This window comes from Corylus avellana, chromosome ca3 (genome assembly GCF_901000735.1).
Source record: "Corylus avellana chromosome ca3, CavTom2PMs-1.0".
Classification (NCBI taxonomy): domain Eukaryota; kingdom Viridiplantae; phylum Streptophyta; class Magnoliopsida; order Fagales; family Betulaceae; genus Corylus; species Corylus avellana.
The window spans coordinates 27,251,314-27,269,011 of NC_081543.1; the positions used below are offsets into that span (position 1 = coordinate 27,251,314).

General features: G+C 35.4%; 1 protein-coding gene across 1 annotated transcript; it reads left to right on the plus strand.

Moving 5' to 3' along the window:
- The first annotated feature begins 1,534 nt into the window (after positions 1–1,534).
- LOC132173972 (AT-hook motif nuclear-localized protein 5-like) lies at positions 1,535–6,673 on the plus strand. The gene is made up of 5 exons (XM_059585683.1): positions 1,535–2,694; positions 3,382–3,449; positions 3,968–4,099; positions 5,864–6,022; positions 6,244–6,673. The coding sequence occupies exons 1-5, from the start codon at positions 2,250–2,252 to the stop codon at positions 6,469–6,471; spliced, it is 1,032 nt and encodes a 343-aa protein (XP_059441666.1). The 5' UTR covers positions 1,535–2,249; the 3' UTR covers positions 6,472–6,673.
- Positions 6,674–17,698: the final 11,025 nt, after the last annotated feature.

The window sequence follows — 17,698 nt, forward strand, 5'->3', positions numbered from 1 at the left end:
ATTAATAAAAAATAATATTTAATTAAAGTTGAGAAATATTTATTAAAAAGTGACTAGTTAAAAAAAAAAAAGAGAGTACATTTTTAAAGTTAGATTTAGAAAAATTTTAAAGAGCCCCATGGAAATTGAAAATGCTCTGACAGGGGTAGGAAACCCAAACCAGCCAAAGTACCATTCAAAGAGCTTCTCCAATATACATTGAGAAATGCATGCATGCATTTTCCAATACCTATTTTTGATTGCTCACTTTTTGATCTGTGAGATGTATAGATTAATTTGTTTAAAATTTAAGAGAAATGTTACAAACGTTTCACTTCTACATTATTGAGTATATATTTTTTGACGTGACAGTAAAAATTATAATTAAATTTTGAACTAATTACTATTAAATTTTAGATATAATGATAATTTTTGCTGTTACATGTTTGAGAATGTGTGAGTAAAAAATGTAAATAGTATTTCTTAAAATCTAAGAGCATCTTCGGCCGGTGTTTTAAAAGACCGATAATAACTACACTTAGCTATTATAACTCTTTTTATTTTGTCTTGAGCATAGTAGTCATTCTAAAAATTTTACTACAGTAAACTTTTATAGCACATTTTAAAATTATTTCAATCATTTCTGTCTTTCCTCGCCCAGTCTCTCTCTTTTTCCCTTAACAGATAATTAAAATTGTATAAAAATAATAATATTAAAATAAAATAAAAGAATTGAATAGATAACTTGTTAAAATTTGTATTAAAAAGTTAAAATATATATAAGAGCATTCACATCCGGCTCAACAAATATTTTAGCTAAAAAAATATATTTTTCTATTTTAGTTATTCATTTTTTCAAATCACATACATTCGGCTCAACATTTTAGCTATTCACTCTCACTTTTTTATTTAAAATATTATTTATTTATCTACTTTTTTTATTCCTAAGGAAAAGAGAGAGCAATATTATTTTTATTATTAGTATAAATAAGAATTTGTTGAGCTACCGTGCAAATTTACACTTTTATTATGCAAATTTGTTAGGAATTGTAGCAACTTAACAAATTTTTAGTCATTTTATTAAGTCGTACGTAAAACATTTTTTAATTACATTATTGGTTAAAAATTAAAATTAAAAAAAAAATTAATTTATTAAGGCCAATGTGAATGCTATGAAATAATCATTATTGGTGGAGATGCTGTAATAATAAATTTCATGATCAGGTAAAGGAGCAAGCACTTTCGGAGTAAATAGTAGCATTTCTGTATCCATTTGAGAGAGAGGGAAAGAGAGAGGGAAAGAGAAAGAGAGCGAAAGAGAGAAAAAAGAGAGAAAAAGAGAGAGAGAAGGGCTCAGTGTCCTAAGTCATGGCAATCTGATAAGGACATGTAAGTTTGGTACTTTTGGTAGGCCACCACACTGTCCCTCCAATGCCATTAAGTCTTTCCCTTCTAATGGTCAGAGATACCCACCCCCACCCCTCAAAAACCGCAAAACAATAATAAAGAAAGGAAAAGGTCTTTACTCAATGCTACTTCATACTTGCACAGTTCACACACACACACACACACACAAAGCCCTTTAGTTCAAAAGCTCATGTTTCAAATCGCATTTTTTTTTTCCTCCCTCAACCTCTCCGTCTTGTCTTTTTCTCTTTTCTTTTCCACCTCCTGCATTTTGCAGTCAAAACCCTAGATTTCATTTCAAATCTAGGGTTTTTGCTTTTCTTGGTGTGTTGAGTCATGATCCAGCCACTTTCATGTTGTTGGGCTCGAGTGTCTGTAGCTCTGTGAGCTTTTGATTTTTCTACATTTCTTGTGTGCATAAGTTCTGTTTTGGGTTTGTGGGGGTGGAGCTGATTCAGCTTTTAGCACCACTCTCCTTCTGTTTATTTTTGTGGGTAAAGGTCAAAAGTTTTGTTTTGATTTTCCCCATTTTAAGAAGACACCCCCCCTGTAAAACCTTGGTTTAGATTCTGTGTGTGTTTCTGATTTGATGATTTAGGGTTGAAGGGGTTCCGTTTCCCTTGTTTTTCATTATTTTTTACTGTAAAGATTCAACTTTTTCTGTTGTTTCTATAAGCTTTTCACCACTTCAAGAAAAACCCTTGTAAAACCCTTTGCTTTGAGATCTCCATTTATGCTTTTATTTTGGGTGTTAGTTTATAAATCTGCAGTTTAGTTAAATATTTGAGGCTTACGGGGTTTAAAGATACAATCTTTAGGCACTAAAATATAGGTGTTTGTGTAACAAATCAATCAGTAAATGCATGGATGGGAGGGAAGCCATGGCCTTGTCTAGTGGGTCAGCTTCATATTACATACATAGAGGTAGCGTTGGTGGGTCTGTGCCTGGAACACAGTCTGGTGTGTTACAAGTAGCACCTGGGTTCAGACCATTGTCGAACCCGGGTCATCCGGCTCAGTCCAATGCCCGGGGCAGCTCGGTTGGACCAACATTTTCAGTAGAGCCCTCACATGCCAATTTTCCTCATGGCATTCACATGGGAGTGTCTCCTGGAGTTCCATCCGGTGAGCCTGTAAAGAAGAAAAGAGGGAGACCCAGGAAATATGGTCCTGATGGCCAAGTTTCTTTGCGGTTGTCTCCTTTGTCTGCTTCCGCTAATGCTATACAAGATTCAAACACGCCTAGCCAGAAGCGGGCGAGAGGGCGGCCTCCTGGAAGTGGGAGGAAGCAGCAACTATCTGCTCTTGGTAATATTTTGTTCCTGCGTTAATTTTGATATGTTGTCACTATACTAACTGTAGTTTAACTAAATGTTTCTATTGTAATCAGATACCGGTGTTGCGGGGAGCAATTTGATTGTCATACATTGTATTATGATAATGATTGGTTACGGTTTTATGGCTATAAATTAGGCTCTGTTTGATTTTTCTTTCTTCCCTTAAGAAAAGAAGAAATTATTTGGTGTTAGGGGGTTAATGGATATTGTCGCATTGCTTTGAACCACTTTTATGAAAAATATTTTTTGGTTAAGATGTAATAATGGCGGTACTTTTCACGTTTGTTCATAACTTCAATGCTACTCTTGTTAATTTGATTAAGGAATATAGGGATTGTTGATTAGCATATGCCAGTTCTGTTGATCTCTGAAATTCTCAATTTAAATTGTTGATTATGAGAAATGTCCTCAATGTTCTCATTAGCAAACAAAACCTCATTTAAATGAATATCTCCTAAACATGCTTCGAAGTTATAAACTTGAGGCAATTATTACAGAAATAAGAGGCCCTGGTCATGACTTGTTGCTTCCATACTTGACAGTCTTTAGTATAGCTAGAGTGACTAGTAATAGATAAATTTATGTCTTCTTTTTTTATTTTTGCATGTACATTGAGGTTTGTGGATTCTTATTCAGTTTGTTTTTTCTTTTTTGCTAGGTGATTGGATGAACAGTTCGGCTGGAGTGGCTTTTGCACCACATGTTATAACAGTTGGAGTTGGGGAGGTAGCTTATGTCCTTTCCAATTTCTTAGACATCTAAAATATGATGCGCATATTGTTCACCAATTTCCTTTTTGAGGAATTTAGAATTGTGGTTATGTACAATTATAAGTGTTGTGACATAAAAGCTACATGGATTTTTTTGTAATAGATTCAATATATATGGGGTAGTTACACACGCATATAGATTGAAATAGGACCTATAGACTTGTAGATAGGATCTGCCAAGGAAAAACAGATGAGGAAGAAAGTTACATGTACATGCAAATACGTGCATATACATATCAATCTGCTGCAAACATGTACACTTGCATGTTATCAGCCTACATCCTGTTTAATTTTGGTGTATTAGCTGTGGCTCTTACTAACGGCCTTTTATGTTGAATCTCTGGTTTGGTGGCAACCAAACACTACACAGTTATTTCTCAGAGGCACGTGAAATCAAATCTTTAATTATTAGGGTAATTGCTTTATCTTTTTCTTTGCAGGACAGTTTTTCTTTATAAGTATTTTTCCTTGCAGGACATTGCAGCAAAAATATTATCATTTTCACAACAGAGGCCAAGGGCTGTGTGCATCTTGTCAGGCTGTGGTACAGTTTCTTCAGTAACACTACGGCAACCTGCGTCTGCGGGTGTCAGTGTCATATATGAGGTTGAAACATTCAATTATATGTTCTCTCTCCCTCTCTCTCTCTCTCTCTCACACACACACACACACACACACACACACAGAATTAAGTATTCCATCATTTATGTCTTCCCTCCTCACTTGGAATATATTTCAATTCTTGAGAATTTTAGTTCTGAGGTTGAGATATGAAGTCACAAATGTCCTTTCTTTGTGCAAAAAGCCATTTCATGCAAAACCATATAGGACCCTAGTATACAGTATGGTTTGATTAGCGAACTATTGCCTATTGCACACTATTCTCTCCATTTGTATTAATTCTTATTTAGTATGGTGCTTTTCATAGTGGGTGTATTTAGTATGGTTTATACTGTTAATCGTTTTAATCATTACCAACAAATGAGAAATAAGAGCAGCTGCGTGTTTGTCATTTACCCACTACAATGGCTTTGCAGCTCCATTAGTCCATTCAGAACTTGTCATTTTAGGCTAAGGTTTGAGGATTGTGTTCTGGGTGTCGGGTGTGCATATGATATGAGCTATTTTGTATGAGTTTGAGGATTGTGTTCTGGGTGTCAGGTGTGAATATGATCTGAGCTATTTTGTATGAGTTTTGGGAAAATGAGGGGATGCGATTATTGGGAAAATGAGGAAATAGGTTAAAGGGTCAAAGGATTAGTCAGAGAAAAGGGGGTCTTTTCTATCGCAGGTTTCAGAGAATGGTGGTTTTTTGCTTTGAATGGATAAACTTTCTGATTAAAAGAAATATTCTTTAATTCTTTTATTGGAGAAGATTTATTGAATAGTTGCTCTCCAATATTCTTTCTTGATATGTATTGTCGGTTGCTGTACTAAAATAGAGAATGCCTCCAGCAAGGACCGGGTTGGTGATAGGGGCAGAAGGGTGGTTCTGAAGGATGGTGTACGGTAGGTAAAATTGATAAATGGTGGTGGGTTCAAATTCAACAGTCTTTCTCTAGGGTTATTGAGTTTTGTTATAGTTTTATGGTGCAGTTGGGTGTTTGGACATCATGGTTTGTTTAGTTCGTTACAGATGGTTATAATGAGATCCACTTAGCCAAAGAGAAGAAAAAAGAAAAAAGGAAAAAAAGAGATGGTTATGAGGAGATCCTAGTTCGTGGTAATCAATAGGATCAGTAGCTTTTGATGAGTGTACTGAAGCTCAGAAGCAAAGGTGGTAGTGACGTGTTTAAAATGGCAGTGGTGGTGGTGAATTGTGCAAGTTGTGTTTGTCTTGTGTTAATTTAGTGCGTAAAAAGAAAAGGCATCAGTTGGTGCTCCTTTGATTGTTGAAAGAATTTCCACTGGCTGGAACTGTTGAAACTCAGGCCGGGTGTACTTCAAAACAAGAACTGAACCAGATATATATTATGGTGGACCATTGCTGCTGTTTATGAAAAGGAGAGGAAGCTATCATCTATATTAAGGTTGGATTAGCACTCAACCTAGGTTCAATGTAGCACTGTGTGAAGCTTTTTACCAACCCAACATTGTCTTTAGCTATCAAATTTTGTGCTGCATTGGCTGTAGAGATATCTACCTGTCATCAATACGGATATGGTGAATGATCATACTACTAAACAGAAATAAAAGTGGCATATGATCTTATGCACTGTTTTCCTACTTTTTTATATTCCCCCACTCGGCTCTGTGCAGTTAGTTTTCATAGTTTAACCAGTTTTTCAGGTTTTTGTCCTTATGTTACATTTCTTTTGTATATATTTTTTGAACACCTCAGAGAAAATTTGTTTGGGTTGTCTTTTGTAGGGTCGTTTCCAGATATTATGCTTGTCTGGTTCTTACCTGGTTGCTGAAGATGGCGGCCCGCGCAACCGGACAGGTGGTGTAAGTGTTTCCCTTTCAAGTCCTGATGGCCACGTTGTTGGTGGTGCTGTTGCAACACTTATTGCAGCAAGCCCAGTTCAGGTATTCTCTGGGTTGCCCTGAATTTATACATTTGATAATGTCATTTTACACGCGTGCTGCTTGTCGGCTGTGGGAATGGATGTTTATTTGCTGCGGCCTGGGGGGTGGTGGGGGCGTGGTTCATTTACATTATAGTAAATGAGTATAACATTTTGGTTTGGTGGGGATCCATTTTTTGGTCTTGAAAGCCTAATTCATGATAAATATGTTGCTCCCTGCAGGTGGTAGTTTGCAGTTTTGTACATGGCAGTTCTAAGACCAAGACCAAACAATTGGTTGGTGCCAAAGGCAATGAGGTTTCTGAAGCTCATCACAGTAATAAGCTAGCTACACCGCCTAGTGCTAGCTCTACTCAAAATTACACTCCCTCCGCAGCAAGCATTTGGCCCGTTTCACGGTCGATTGAGATGAGAAACCCCCATACCGGTATTGACTTGACGCGCGGATGAATATTTGTTGCAACAGACACATGCCAATTTTGTATATATATGTGTTGTTGTACATGAAGTGAATCTGAGAGAATTGTAACTTAACTTGTTTGCCCGTCTGCAGTAGGGTGAAGGGTTTGTGCTAACATGTTCTGTAACAAAGCCATCATTTTGGAGATTATCAGGAAGCAATCTTACTGAAAAATAGATGATATTCAGACAATTGTTGTTAAATTCTTGTGTGGGTGACTCCTGGGAATGCCTAGGCGTTCATGATCAAATTCAGTTAAAAAAAAAGAAAAAAAAAAGTGTTTTATTTTGTTCTTTTTGAGGAAAACAAAAGAGAACATTGATGTTACTTTTGGAATTTGGACAAGTTCTTATTTCAAAGAGAGTACTCATCATTTTGATTTTGTTCTTATGTACTTCTGTGATGGACTTACAGATAGTATTGATCAAAGTGAGTTGGAGGAAATTTCTTTGACTTCATTAAATTGTTCTAGGAGTGTAATTCTTATTTGCATTTTTAAAAATGTAAGTGGGGATTTCACGCTCCACCGATTTGGACAAAAGATTATCGAGTTTGAAGGAAAATTTTGTTCGCAATTGCGACTTTGGTTAATAGCCAAATTACGATCATGATGAACATTTCTCCAATTTGTCATTGCTTTTTGCATCCTGAAATACTTCATCCTCATCCTATCATAAATACTAATGAGTTTCGAAATCATGAAATTGAGTTATTTTAGACGTTTTTGAGTAAATATAACCAAATTGGATTCACATCCACCGAATATGTTGAAGTTTGCACTTTTTAGGAATCAAATATATTGAAGTTTGCAAAACATGATCCAATCTAAACCACTCTCTTAATATATTGGTTCTTTGAAGAAGGCTCAAATATCCAACGAGTATAAAGTTCCAATATGCAATTTTATAATACCATTTGCACGTAATTTTGATTATTTTTAGACATTGAAATGCTTGAAAAATGCCATATTATTAAAAATGTGATATATTCTAGTTGAGAATTGAGTATACTTTCGTCAAGTTCTTACTCTCGATTTTGTTAAAAAGTTCTGAGAAAATTGTCTTTTGATTTCATGAAGAAGAAGCATCTCTACAAAAATGAAGAGTAAGCCTTTACGGAAGAAATTTTTTTTTAATTATCTTGCTAACATGTCACATTTTTAATATGTAGCATTTTTCAACTGTTTTAATGCTTAAGAATGACATAAATTAAGTAATTTAAGAATCTACAATTTTAAAGAAATTATAAGGGATCCTGATCTGATATAGAGTTTTAGTGAGAACTCAAGTCCCACAAGAGGGTGCCCGATTGCCTAAGTTTAAGAGACTACAATTCATTTAAAGTTGGACACATAAAATAAAGAAGGAAAAGCAAAAAAAAAAAAAAAAGAAAAAAAAGAAAAGAAAAAAGAACAAATCTGAAAATACAGAGAAATGAGTGAGGGAGGGGAAATGAGGGGTAGGGAGGAGGAAAGGGGCAAAGCCCATTTCCCTCCGGCTCTCACAAATGAGGCTTTCTCACAAGGAGAAATATGAGAGTTTTTCTCTTTAGGAAGCTACATAAGAAAAATTTTCCAATCACGCTTAGTTATCTTAAAAGCATGACTCGTCCTCAAGGGGTAACTCAATCGGCTGAGGACCATGCATTATGAAGAAGAGGCCACTAGTTCAAATCTTCCTGCCACTTTTCTCTTGTATAAACATGTCAAAAAAAAAATAATAATAATAATAATAATAAATAAATAAAAGACTCGAATTTGCATCATTGATTCCATAATTATAATTGTTGAAACTCCATATTTAAGCTTCTAATCTAGCTACAACGTGTCTACACATTTAAGTATAAATAGTTTGGTACACAATGAGATGTCCTTTTGGGTTTTGACTTGAAAAGTAAAAACAAATGGTGGACAACCCAAATAAGAGCCCTCAAACAACTTGAAAACAGTTTTATAAATCCTAAAATTATTAGGAATGAGTCAAATAAATGACCTGACCCATTGAAAAAACTAGGACGGCCGCAAATGGAGGTTTGTAAAGATAAAATTTCCTAAACAGAACAACCTACGAAGTAGTTGCGACAAGCGAGAAGACACTTCACAGCATAAATAGAACAAGTACTAAAAAAGTTTGGTTCGGAGCCCTCGAAGAGAAGCTGCACCACGGGGTCCTAAAAAGGGCAGTACCCGACAAGATGAGCTTAGATGACACTAAAAAAAAAAAAAAAAAATTATTTGTGAATTTCCATAGGGCAAAAGGAGATGTCAACTATGGAGATCCATTACTGGAGAATCAAGGAATAGCTACTAAAAAAATTGAAAGAATGATAACAAAATATGGTTACCCTCTAAAACGTGTGCCCACCGAGATTCAATATAAAATTTGCAATTCACAAACATAAAGCACAACAAATCCTAAAGACATGGTAAACAAGTAATTCCATAGCTCTTGATTCAAACGATAGACTCCAAATTGACGTACAACCGAATAGACGAGAAGTAAATAAGACGAAACATAGTAACCATGACCACCTTCGACAATAGATGTTTATAAAAATAATACGGAATTTAAAAATAAGTAAGTACACAAATATTTATCAAATATAATGAAAACGAGTAATTTGATGATGAAGTGGAAACCTTTTGAATAATTTTTTAAAAGTAAAATCACTTAAGGGCAGCCAAAATCTTGGTAATTGATACATCCTTGTACCAGAAAAGCGACCTACTTGTCAATTACCATAGTAGTTTTCCAAGAACCTCTAGATGATTCTTCTACTTTTACTCTTTTACTAGAACTCCGATAGGCTCAAGACTTTTTGTGAAGAAAAACGGTTTGTGTGGTTTAACAAAATAACTATAAGACGAGAGAATTAGCTAAAGGCCACGTCTTATGAAACGGAGGTCACTATTTCGAATTCCCTTCTTCCCTCCTCTTGTACGGACATATAAAAAAAAGCAAAGAAAAAAATGAAATAATGCTCCCTTAGTACACCAAAACATAACCTCTTAGTCTTCTAAATAAAGACATATTTATAGTCTCTGAAAACTAGATTTACTACACCAATTAGGAGACTAAAATATGAAAAAAAAAAAAAAAAAAAAAAAAGAAAAAAAGAAGAAAAAAAATGCAGCAGCATTCGAACGGTTCAAATCATTGTGTTTTTTTTTTTTTTTGGCATGTCCACATAAGAAAAGAGGGATGGGGGATTCAAACCAGTGACATTCGCTTCATGATAGTTGAAGAATGGCAAATGTAGTTTTCTCAAAGAAAATATCCATTTGCTATACAATAGATTGACTATTCTCGATCAATTATCTTATGTTTGAAGGACCTTTTAATGCAGGATTGGGATGCACAATAATTATAACATGGGTGTAAATTTTTAGAGAATGACCCAAATTGTAAAAACACATAAGTAAAAAAAGGAAAAAGAAAAAGAAAATGACAGTTTGCATCACAGGAGTGGCCATTAGGCCCATTAAAGTAGTCAAACAACTTTTGGTAGCTACTAGCTACTAAAATGGTTCGGCCATTTTTAACACGGCAATGGCCTCGGCTGAACCACCCATGACCCATGTGAGTAAAAGAAATATTTCCCACCCTATGACTCTTTTCCTCTATCTTTTATGCTCCTTTTATTTAAAATAAAGGATTAATTATTTTTTAGTACTTAAGTTCACTTTTTTATATTTTTTTTCATTTAGGTTTTAATTGTTATCATAGATAGTATTTGACTTATGATTAAATACCAATTTAATACCTCAGTTACTATTCTGTCAGCCAAATTAACGGGCTGTCATGGGAGTAGTTTAGGCCACTCCTACAGCTGGAGTGAGGGTGGCCGAACCACTCCACCCCAAATGGCTAAAAAAGGGTGACATTGGGGTGGCGGGGGGTGGTCGAACCACCCTTAGATCGGCCACAAGGGGTGGTTTCAAGGTGGCCGAAACTACTCTTATTGCAGTTTATTAGTTTGGCAGACAGACTATTAATGAAGGTACTAAATTGATATTTACCCATAAATCAAGTACCTAAGTAATAAAAAGGGGAAAATGCAGTTTACCCCTATGAAGTTTCAGGAGTTTTCAATTTTAACCTCAAAGTTCAAAAATTGGCAATTTAAACCTTCCGTTACTAATTTCCGTTAAATTGGATGAACTTTTTTTAAAAAAAGCCTGAGGGTAATGATGTAATTTCATAGATTTCCGTCAATTTAGACGGAAAAATTAAACGAAGGGTTTAAATTGCCAATTTTTGAAACTTCAGGGGGGTAAATTGCCAATTTTTGAACTTTGAAGTTAAAATTAAAAAACTCCTGAAACTTTAGGGGTAAACTGCATTTTCCCCATAATAAAAAAAAAAATTAACCATAAAATAATGAATCCGTGCAAGGGAATTCCACTACCAATTGGCTAGCCCAAATATCCTACAAGTGTCTTTCCTCTCCCAATTCCCGACCCCACAAGATCATGGCACAGGCGGCGGGCCCACAAGATAAGCCCCGTAAAACCCTAACGCCCAACACCAAATGAATACTCGCTCAGATATATCCACTTACCCGCTCTTCGTCCACACCGTGCACAAAATCCCCACCCAATCATTCGCGCGTACGCCTAGTATTCTACACTCGCGAAAACCTGACTCTCATTTTTTTTTCCCGGAAAACAGAACGCAGTGAAAAATCGAGGGCGTGCTTTATATGGGAAGGGAAGCAGACGTCTACTGACTCCACTCCTTTCCTCCATTATATTGGAAGGGAAGAAGACGTCTACTGAAAAATCAGACACCCCAATTTCTCTCTCTCTCTCTCTCTCTCTAAGGAAAATCAGTAAGAAAGTTTCAAACCTCTACAAATTCTTTCGGTTTCTTTGTGAACCGCGAGCCATTTCGTACAACAAGATAAGGTAACGTTCGTCGTTTCGTGTATATGGGAATGATTTTTTGTATTTGTGATATGTTTTGATTGTTGATGCTCTGTTTGGCTGTTTGGTTGCTGAGAAAATGTAGGGGAAATAAGAAAGAAACGAAAAATGTTTTTACGTGGACAAATGATATTTGTATTTTTGTGTGCTTTGTTTGGTTGGTGAGAAAATGTAGGGAAAGAGAGAAGAATATAACGTTGGGAAATTTAAAGTTTGTTCGTTTTTTTTTTATTTTTTATGGGAGTTAGTAACGGTGATATTTTGTTTGGTGTGGATCTAATGCAGGCTGTTGGCTAGGTGGGCGTGAGGTTTTATTTATTTATTTTTCAAGTTTAATCGGGAACCTTACAGAGGGTATGAATGTTGAGGCTCTTTTTTGGTTGCTGAGATTAATGGAGAAGATGAATGAAATAAAATAAAACCTTTTTAAGTGGTTAAGTGTTGATGAGTTTGATACAAGTTTTATTAGGTTTTTTTCTCTGTAACCAGAAAAAAAAGATTTAATTGTTCATGTTTGGTTGGTTGTTTCGTTGCTGAGAAAATGTTGGAAAATAAGAAAATAAACGAAAAGTGTTCATACATATTACATTTTTCCAATGAAGCTGCTGAAGGCCATGTTCTCTGTTGATTTGTTGTAGGCCTTGTATATTAGTTTCTCTCTCTCTCCTCCCTCTCTGCAAATTGGAGAATAAAAAAACCACATCAATTTTAGACGTAATCTCTACGTCCTCTCTCTCTCTCTCTCACTTATCCATGGGTTTTTCTTGATTTCTCGGTATGGGTAGGTGTTAATTAGAGTTTTGAATAAATATTGGGTCTGGAAGGATACCTGAATGGGTTGAATCTTCAGATGTTATGAGATTGGGTTGTTTGATTCTCTTATGAGATGAACATTAGGAGAAGGGGTTGTTTGCTTTAGATTGGGTTGTTTGATTTGCCAAACAGTGAGAGAATATGGGTTGAATTGGTTGGAAATTGATCGGAGAATATACATAATATTCGTTTAATATCTTCTTTTATCTTGTGAAGTTGATTGGAGATTGAGTTGTTTTAATTTTGTTCTAGCCAAGTTAGTCACGGTTGAGAATGGGTGTTTGAGTGATTTTGTTTGGTGTTTGGGTTTGTCTTTTGCACGTGGATTGTGAAAAACTTTGGAGAATATACAGAGAAGAGAAACAGAGAGGGTTGTGAGTTGAACAAATGGATAGAGAATGGAGATAAAAAATTAATAAAAAATAATATTTAGTTAAACTAGAGAAATATTTGGAGAGCTCCATGTTTGGTGCTCGTAAAAAGTAGTTAGCTAAAATAACAAAAGTAAATTTTTTTAGCTAAAATTTGGCTAAACTTTAGAGAGCTCATTGGTGATGCTCTAATACAGCTATTTAGCATGGTTTGATGGTTTAGTTCTTTTCATTTTGAAAACGAATCTAAAGAAGTAGCATGGTTTAAAATGGTATGTTGGGAATCATATCTTATGAAGCAGGAGTTACTAGTTCGAATATCTCATTCTTCTCCTCTTAGGCCAATTACTTATGAAGAAAAAAAAAAAAGAGTTCTCTTCATTTTCAAAATAAAAGAAGATAAAGCTTAAGATTTTTATATTTTCATTTTCTTACCTTCAGTTTTCTAAATGGAACCAAGGATAATTGGATTTATGCTCTGTCCGGATGGTGAAAAAATGCTCTGTTTTCATGGAAAATGTTTGGAAAGGAAAAAACATATAACTCTGAGATATATATTATTTGTGACTTGTGGAACATAATCCACTGGAGAAGGTGCACGTCTTCGTCTAAGTTATGATTATATGATTATCTTAAAGGCAAAATAGTGTGAAATATGATATTTCAATTCCCGTCTTCCCCTTTTTCCTTACATTGGGCAACCATTTGGAGAATCATAACTTATGGAAACAGAGAATTGAACGAGGAACACTAGTGTTTCTTCATGCTGCTCAATTTTAATCTTTTGCTTCTCTATATTTTTTAGTTTTAATGAATTGTTACTTGGGAGAAAGAAGTAGAAAAGTACAGATAAACTAGAATTTTAATCTTTGAGTTTTCCTGTTTTTCAGGTTTGAAATGTCATACCGTTTAACAAGAAAACAAAATGAAAGAGAAGAACTGATTCTCATTTACTCAATAATGATTACACTGAGCAATGCTCTGTATTTATACTAGATTATCAAGCTAACTGATTAGAAACTAATCTAACTGAATTTATTACATGTGATGCACATTTAACACGTGCATGAAGAATAACAAACCAGCTACCAGCTAACCATCTTACTAAACTGTAAAACTAACTAAATAGGTTAGTTTAATACAGTTTGATAAGCCCCCTCAAGTGAAATGTTCATCAGTATGGAAAATATTGATGACATTCAACTTGGACAACAAAGAATGAAAATCTGTGCGAGATAGAGGCTTGGTAAGTATGTCAGCCAGTTGATGCTTGGACTGTACATGTAATGTTCGAATCAAACCAGTAGCAATTTTCTCTTTCACAATGTGACAATTGATTTCGATGTGCTTGGTGCGTTCATGGAAGACAGGATTTGCAGCAATGTGAATAGCTGCTTGACTATCACAAAAAACCAAAGTTGGTTGAGGATGTTGAAGTTGTAAATCTTTCTGTAAAGCATGTAACCAAGTAAGCTCACAAGTGACAGCAGCCATGGATCGGTACTTCGTCTCAGCAGAGGATCTTGATACCGTGTGTTGCTTCTTGGATTTTCAAGAGATTAGGGAATCTCCTAGAAAAATACAAAACCCTGTGACTGGTCTGCGACTATCAAGACACCCGGCCCAATCAGAATCACAAAATGCCTTCAAATGTAATTCTGAAGAAGCTGAGAAGAAGATGCCCTGTCCAGGAGAGGATTTAATGTACCTAATGACCTTGTGTGCAGCATCAAGATGAGGCTTACGAGGAGAATCCATAAACTGACTTAACAACTGCACAGAATATGATAAATCTGGCCTTGTGATTGTCAGATAAACCAGCTTTCCCACAAGCCTTTTGTAAGTGGTTGGATCAGAAATCAATTCACCTTCTTCTCTAGACAACTTGAAATTAGCTTCCATAGGAACAGAAGAGGGTTTGCACGCAAGCATTCCACAATCATCTAAAACTTCTAAGGCATATTTCCTCTGTGATAAGGAAATGCCCTTTGCATTTCTTGCAATTTCAAGCCCTAAGAAAAACTTCAATTCTCCAAGGTCTTTCAAACTAAAAGCAGAATTGAGAAATTTAGTAAGCTCTTCTATAGCTAGGCTGTCATTACTTGCTATGACAATATCATCTACATATACAAGTAGAATAATAAAAGAGGTTTTCTGTACTTGAGTAAAAAGAGAATAGTCAAACATGGATTGAGTAAAACCATGTTGTATAAGGGTAGAAGAGAATTGAGAAAACCACTGCCTAGAGGCTTGTTTAAGACCATAAAGTGATTTCTTAAGCTTGCAAACTTTAGATGAATCCTTCAATCCAAAATCAGGAGGTAACTTCATAAAAATCTCGTCATCAAGGGATCCATGCAGAAATGCATTATTGACATCTAATTGATGAAGATGCCAATTATGGATTGCTGCTAAGGCTAGAAGACATCTCACTGTGGTTAATTTTGCAACTGGGGAAAATGTATCACTATAATCAAGACCCTCTCTTTGAGTGTACCCTTTTGCAACCAAACGAGCTTTATACCTCTCAATTTCCCCATCGGCTTTATGTTTGATTTTATAAACCCACTTGCAGCCTATAGGGTGCTTATCAAGAGACAGATCAGTAATTTCCTAAGTATCATTTGCTTCAAGTGCATTGATTTCAGTTGCCATGGCCTCACGCCATTGAGGGGAAGATACAGCTTGATGAAAAAACTAAGGTTCAACTTGGGAAGAGACAGCCAAACTAAAGTGTTTGTAAGAATCAAAAAACATATTGTAATCAAGGAAAGAATTAAGTGGAAAGGGAATACCTGAAACAGAAATATCACTCTTAGGATCAATTGAATTGAAAGATTGAGTAGCTGAGTTACAATGATACTGTTGCAAATATCCAGGTTTACATTTCTGCCGAGTAGACTTTTTTGGAGGAATACAAGTAGGAATCGAAACAATGGATGACTCAGGTAAAGAAACAATTGAGTAAGGTAAAAGATCAACTATAGGAGATGAAATAGGAGAAATGGAGGGGGAAATGGAAGCTCTAGGGAGATTGTCTGATGCAGAAACAGGAACTGAACTATTGGAAGTTGGAACATCAGACAAGGAATGTGGAATCACAATGCAACCATCATAATTGAAGTGATGAGGATAAGCAAAAGGAAAAACAGATTCATGAAAATGAACATCTCGAGATATAACCTGAGTTTTGGAAGTAAGATCACAGGGTTTATATCCCTTAATGCCATTAGGGTATCCTAAGAAAACATAAGGCTTTGCCCTAGCATCAAACTTATTTCTATTTTGATGAAGAGTAGAAACAAAACACAAACAACCAAACACCCTAAGATGATCATATGATGGAACTTTGGAAAACAAAAGCTCATAAGGAGACTTATTAGAAAGATTTGGAGTAGGAATTCTGTTGATAATGTGAGTGGATGTTAAAACACAGTCACCCCAAAATTGGATAGGTAAATGAGCTTGAAAACGCAGTGCTCAAGCCACATTCAACAAATGCTGATGTTTACGTTCCACAATAGAGTTCTGTTGTGGAGTTTCAACACAGCTAAGTTGATGCATTATTCCATGAGAGCTAAAGAAATCATGCATGGAAAACTCAGTGCCATTATCAGATTGAATTGTTTTTATTTTGACCTTGAATTGAGTAATAACTAAGCTGTAAAAGGTTTGAATGATATTACTAGTTTGAGATTTAGAATGAAGTAAGTAAACCCATGTGTATCTAGAAAAATCATCAACTATTGTAAGAAAATAGTGACTTCCATTTATTGATGAAACAGCAAAAGGTCCCCATAAATCACAGTGGACCAATTCAAAAACAAAACATGAACTTGAGTTACTAATAGGAAATGAAAGCCTACGTTGCTTAGCTAATGGACAAACAATACAAATTCTGGAATTGGAAATGTGACCTAACCTAAAATGCCAAACATCAGAAACAGAATTTTTAAAAGGACTTAACGCATAAAGATTAGCTCTAGGTGGAATGAAAGTCTAGACAGCAGGTGAATGTCTCCTTGATTTAGGTAGCAATAGATGAAACAAGCCACTCTTTTCTTCACCCAAACCAATCGTCCTCCAAGTGAGTAAGTTCTGTATGAAACAATGTCCAGAAAGAAAAATAATGCAGCAATGAACATTATGAAGAAGTTTACTAACAGAAATGAGATTGAATGAGAAAGATGGAACACACAAGACATTTGTGAGAATGAAGGAGTCAGAAATTTTGACAGTCCCTGTGTGAGTGACTTCAACAAACTGACCATTAGGCAACTTAAAATTTTAGACACTTTTGCAGTAATGGAAGTAAAAAATGATATAGAGCTAACCATATGATCTGTAGCCCCTGTGTCTATAATCCAAACATAAGTTTGAACATGCATTTGTGAATGCAAAGGTGAAAATACATAATATTGTTGGTTCAAAGAACTACAATATGAAGATGAAAGCTTACATGCCATGTTTGAAAACAAATGATCTTGAGTAGATGAAGCAGGACCTACTTGATTGGCATAACTCACATCATGATTCAGATTCTCTTGTGGTTTGATCAGATCAAGCAACTGACGACACTGATCTGGAGATAATATGGAGTAATATGCAGTATAGGTTCTGCTTGAGATGTTTCCTGAACTTGATTAGCAGAGTAAGTAATTCTGCTTTTTGGTTTGTAACCTGGTGCATATCCATGTAACTTGTAACACTTGTCAATTGTGTGGCCAGATAAACCACAATGAGTACAAGTGGGGCGTTCCCTACGGTTATATGGCTTAGAGAAACGAATTGGAGGTTTAGGAATGGCTTTGGAAATCAAGGCAGTAGGCTCAGAATACAAAGGAATGTTACGAGAGAAAGCAACCAAACGTTGTCTTTCTTCTTGACGAACCATAGCAAAATTTTTATTAATGGATGGGAGAGGATCAATCAGAAGGATTTGACCTCGAACACTTGACAATGAATCATTTAGTCCCATGAGGAACTAGAAAATATAATCTTGATAATGAAAATCAAGAATAACTTTCAAACCACCACATGTACAAGTAGGAAGAGGACGAAAGCTAGAGAGTTCATCCCACAAACTCTTAAGCTGAGTGAAATAGGTAC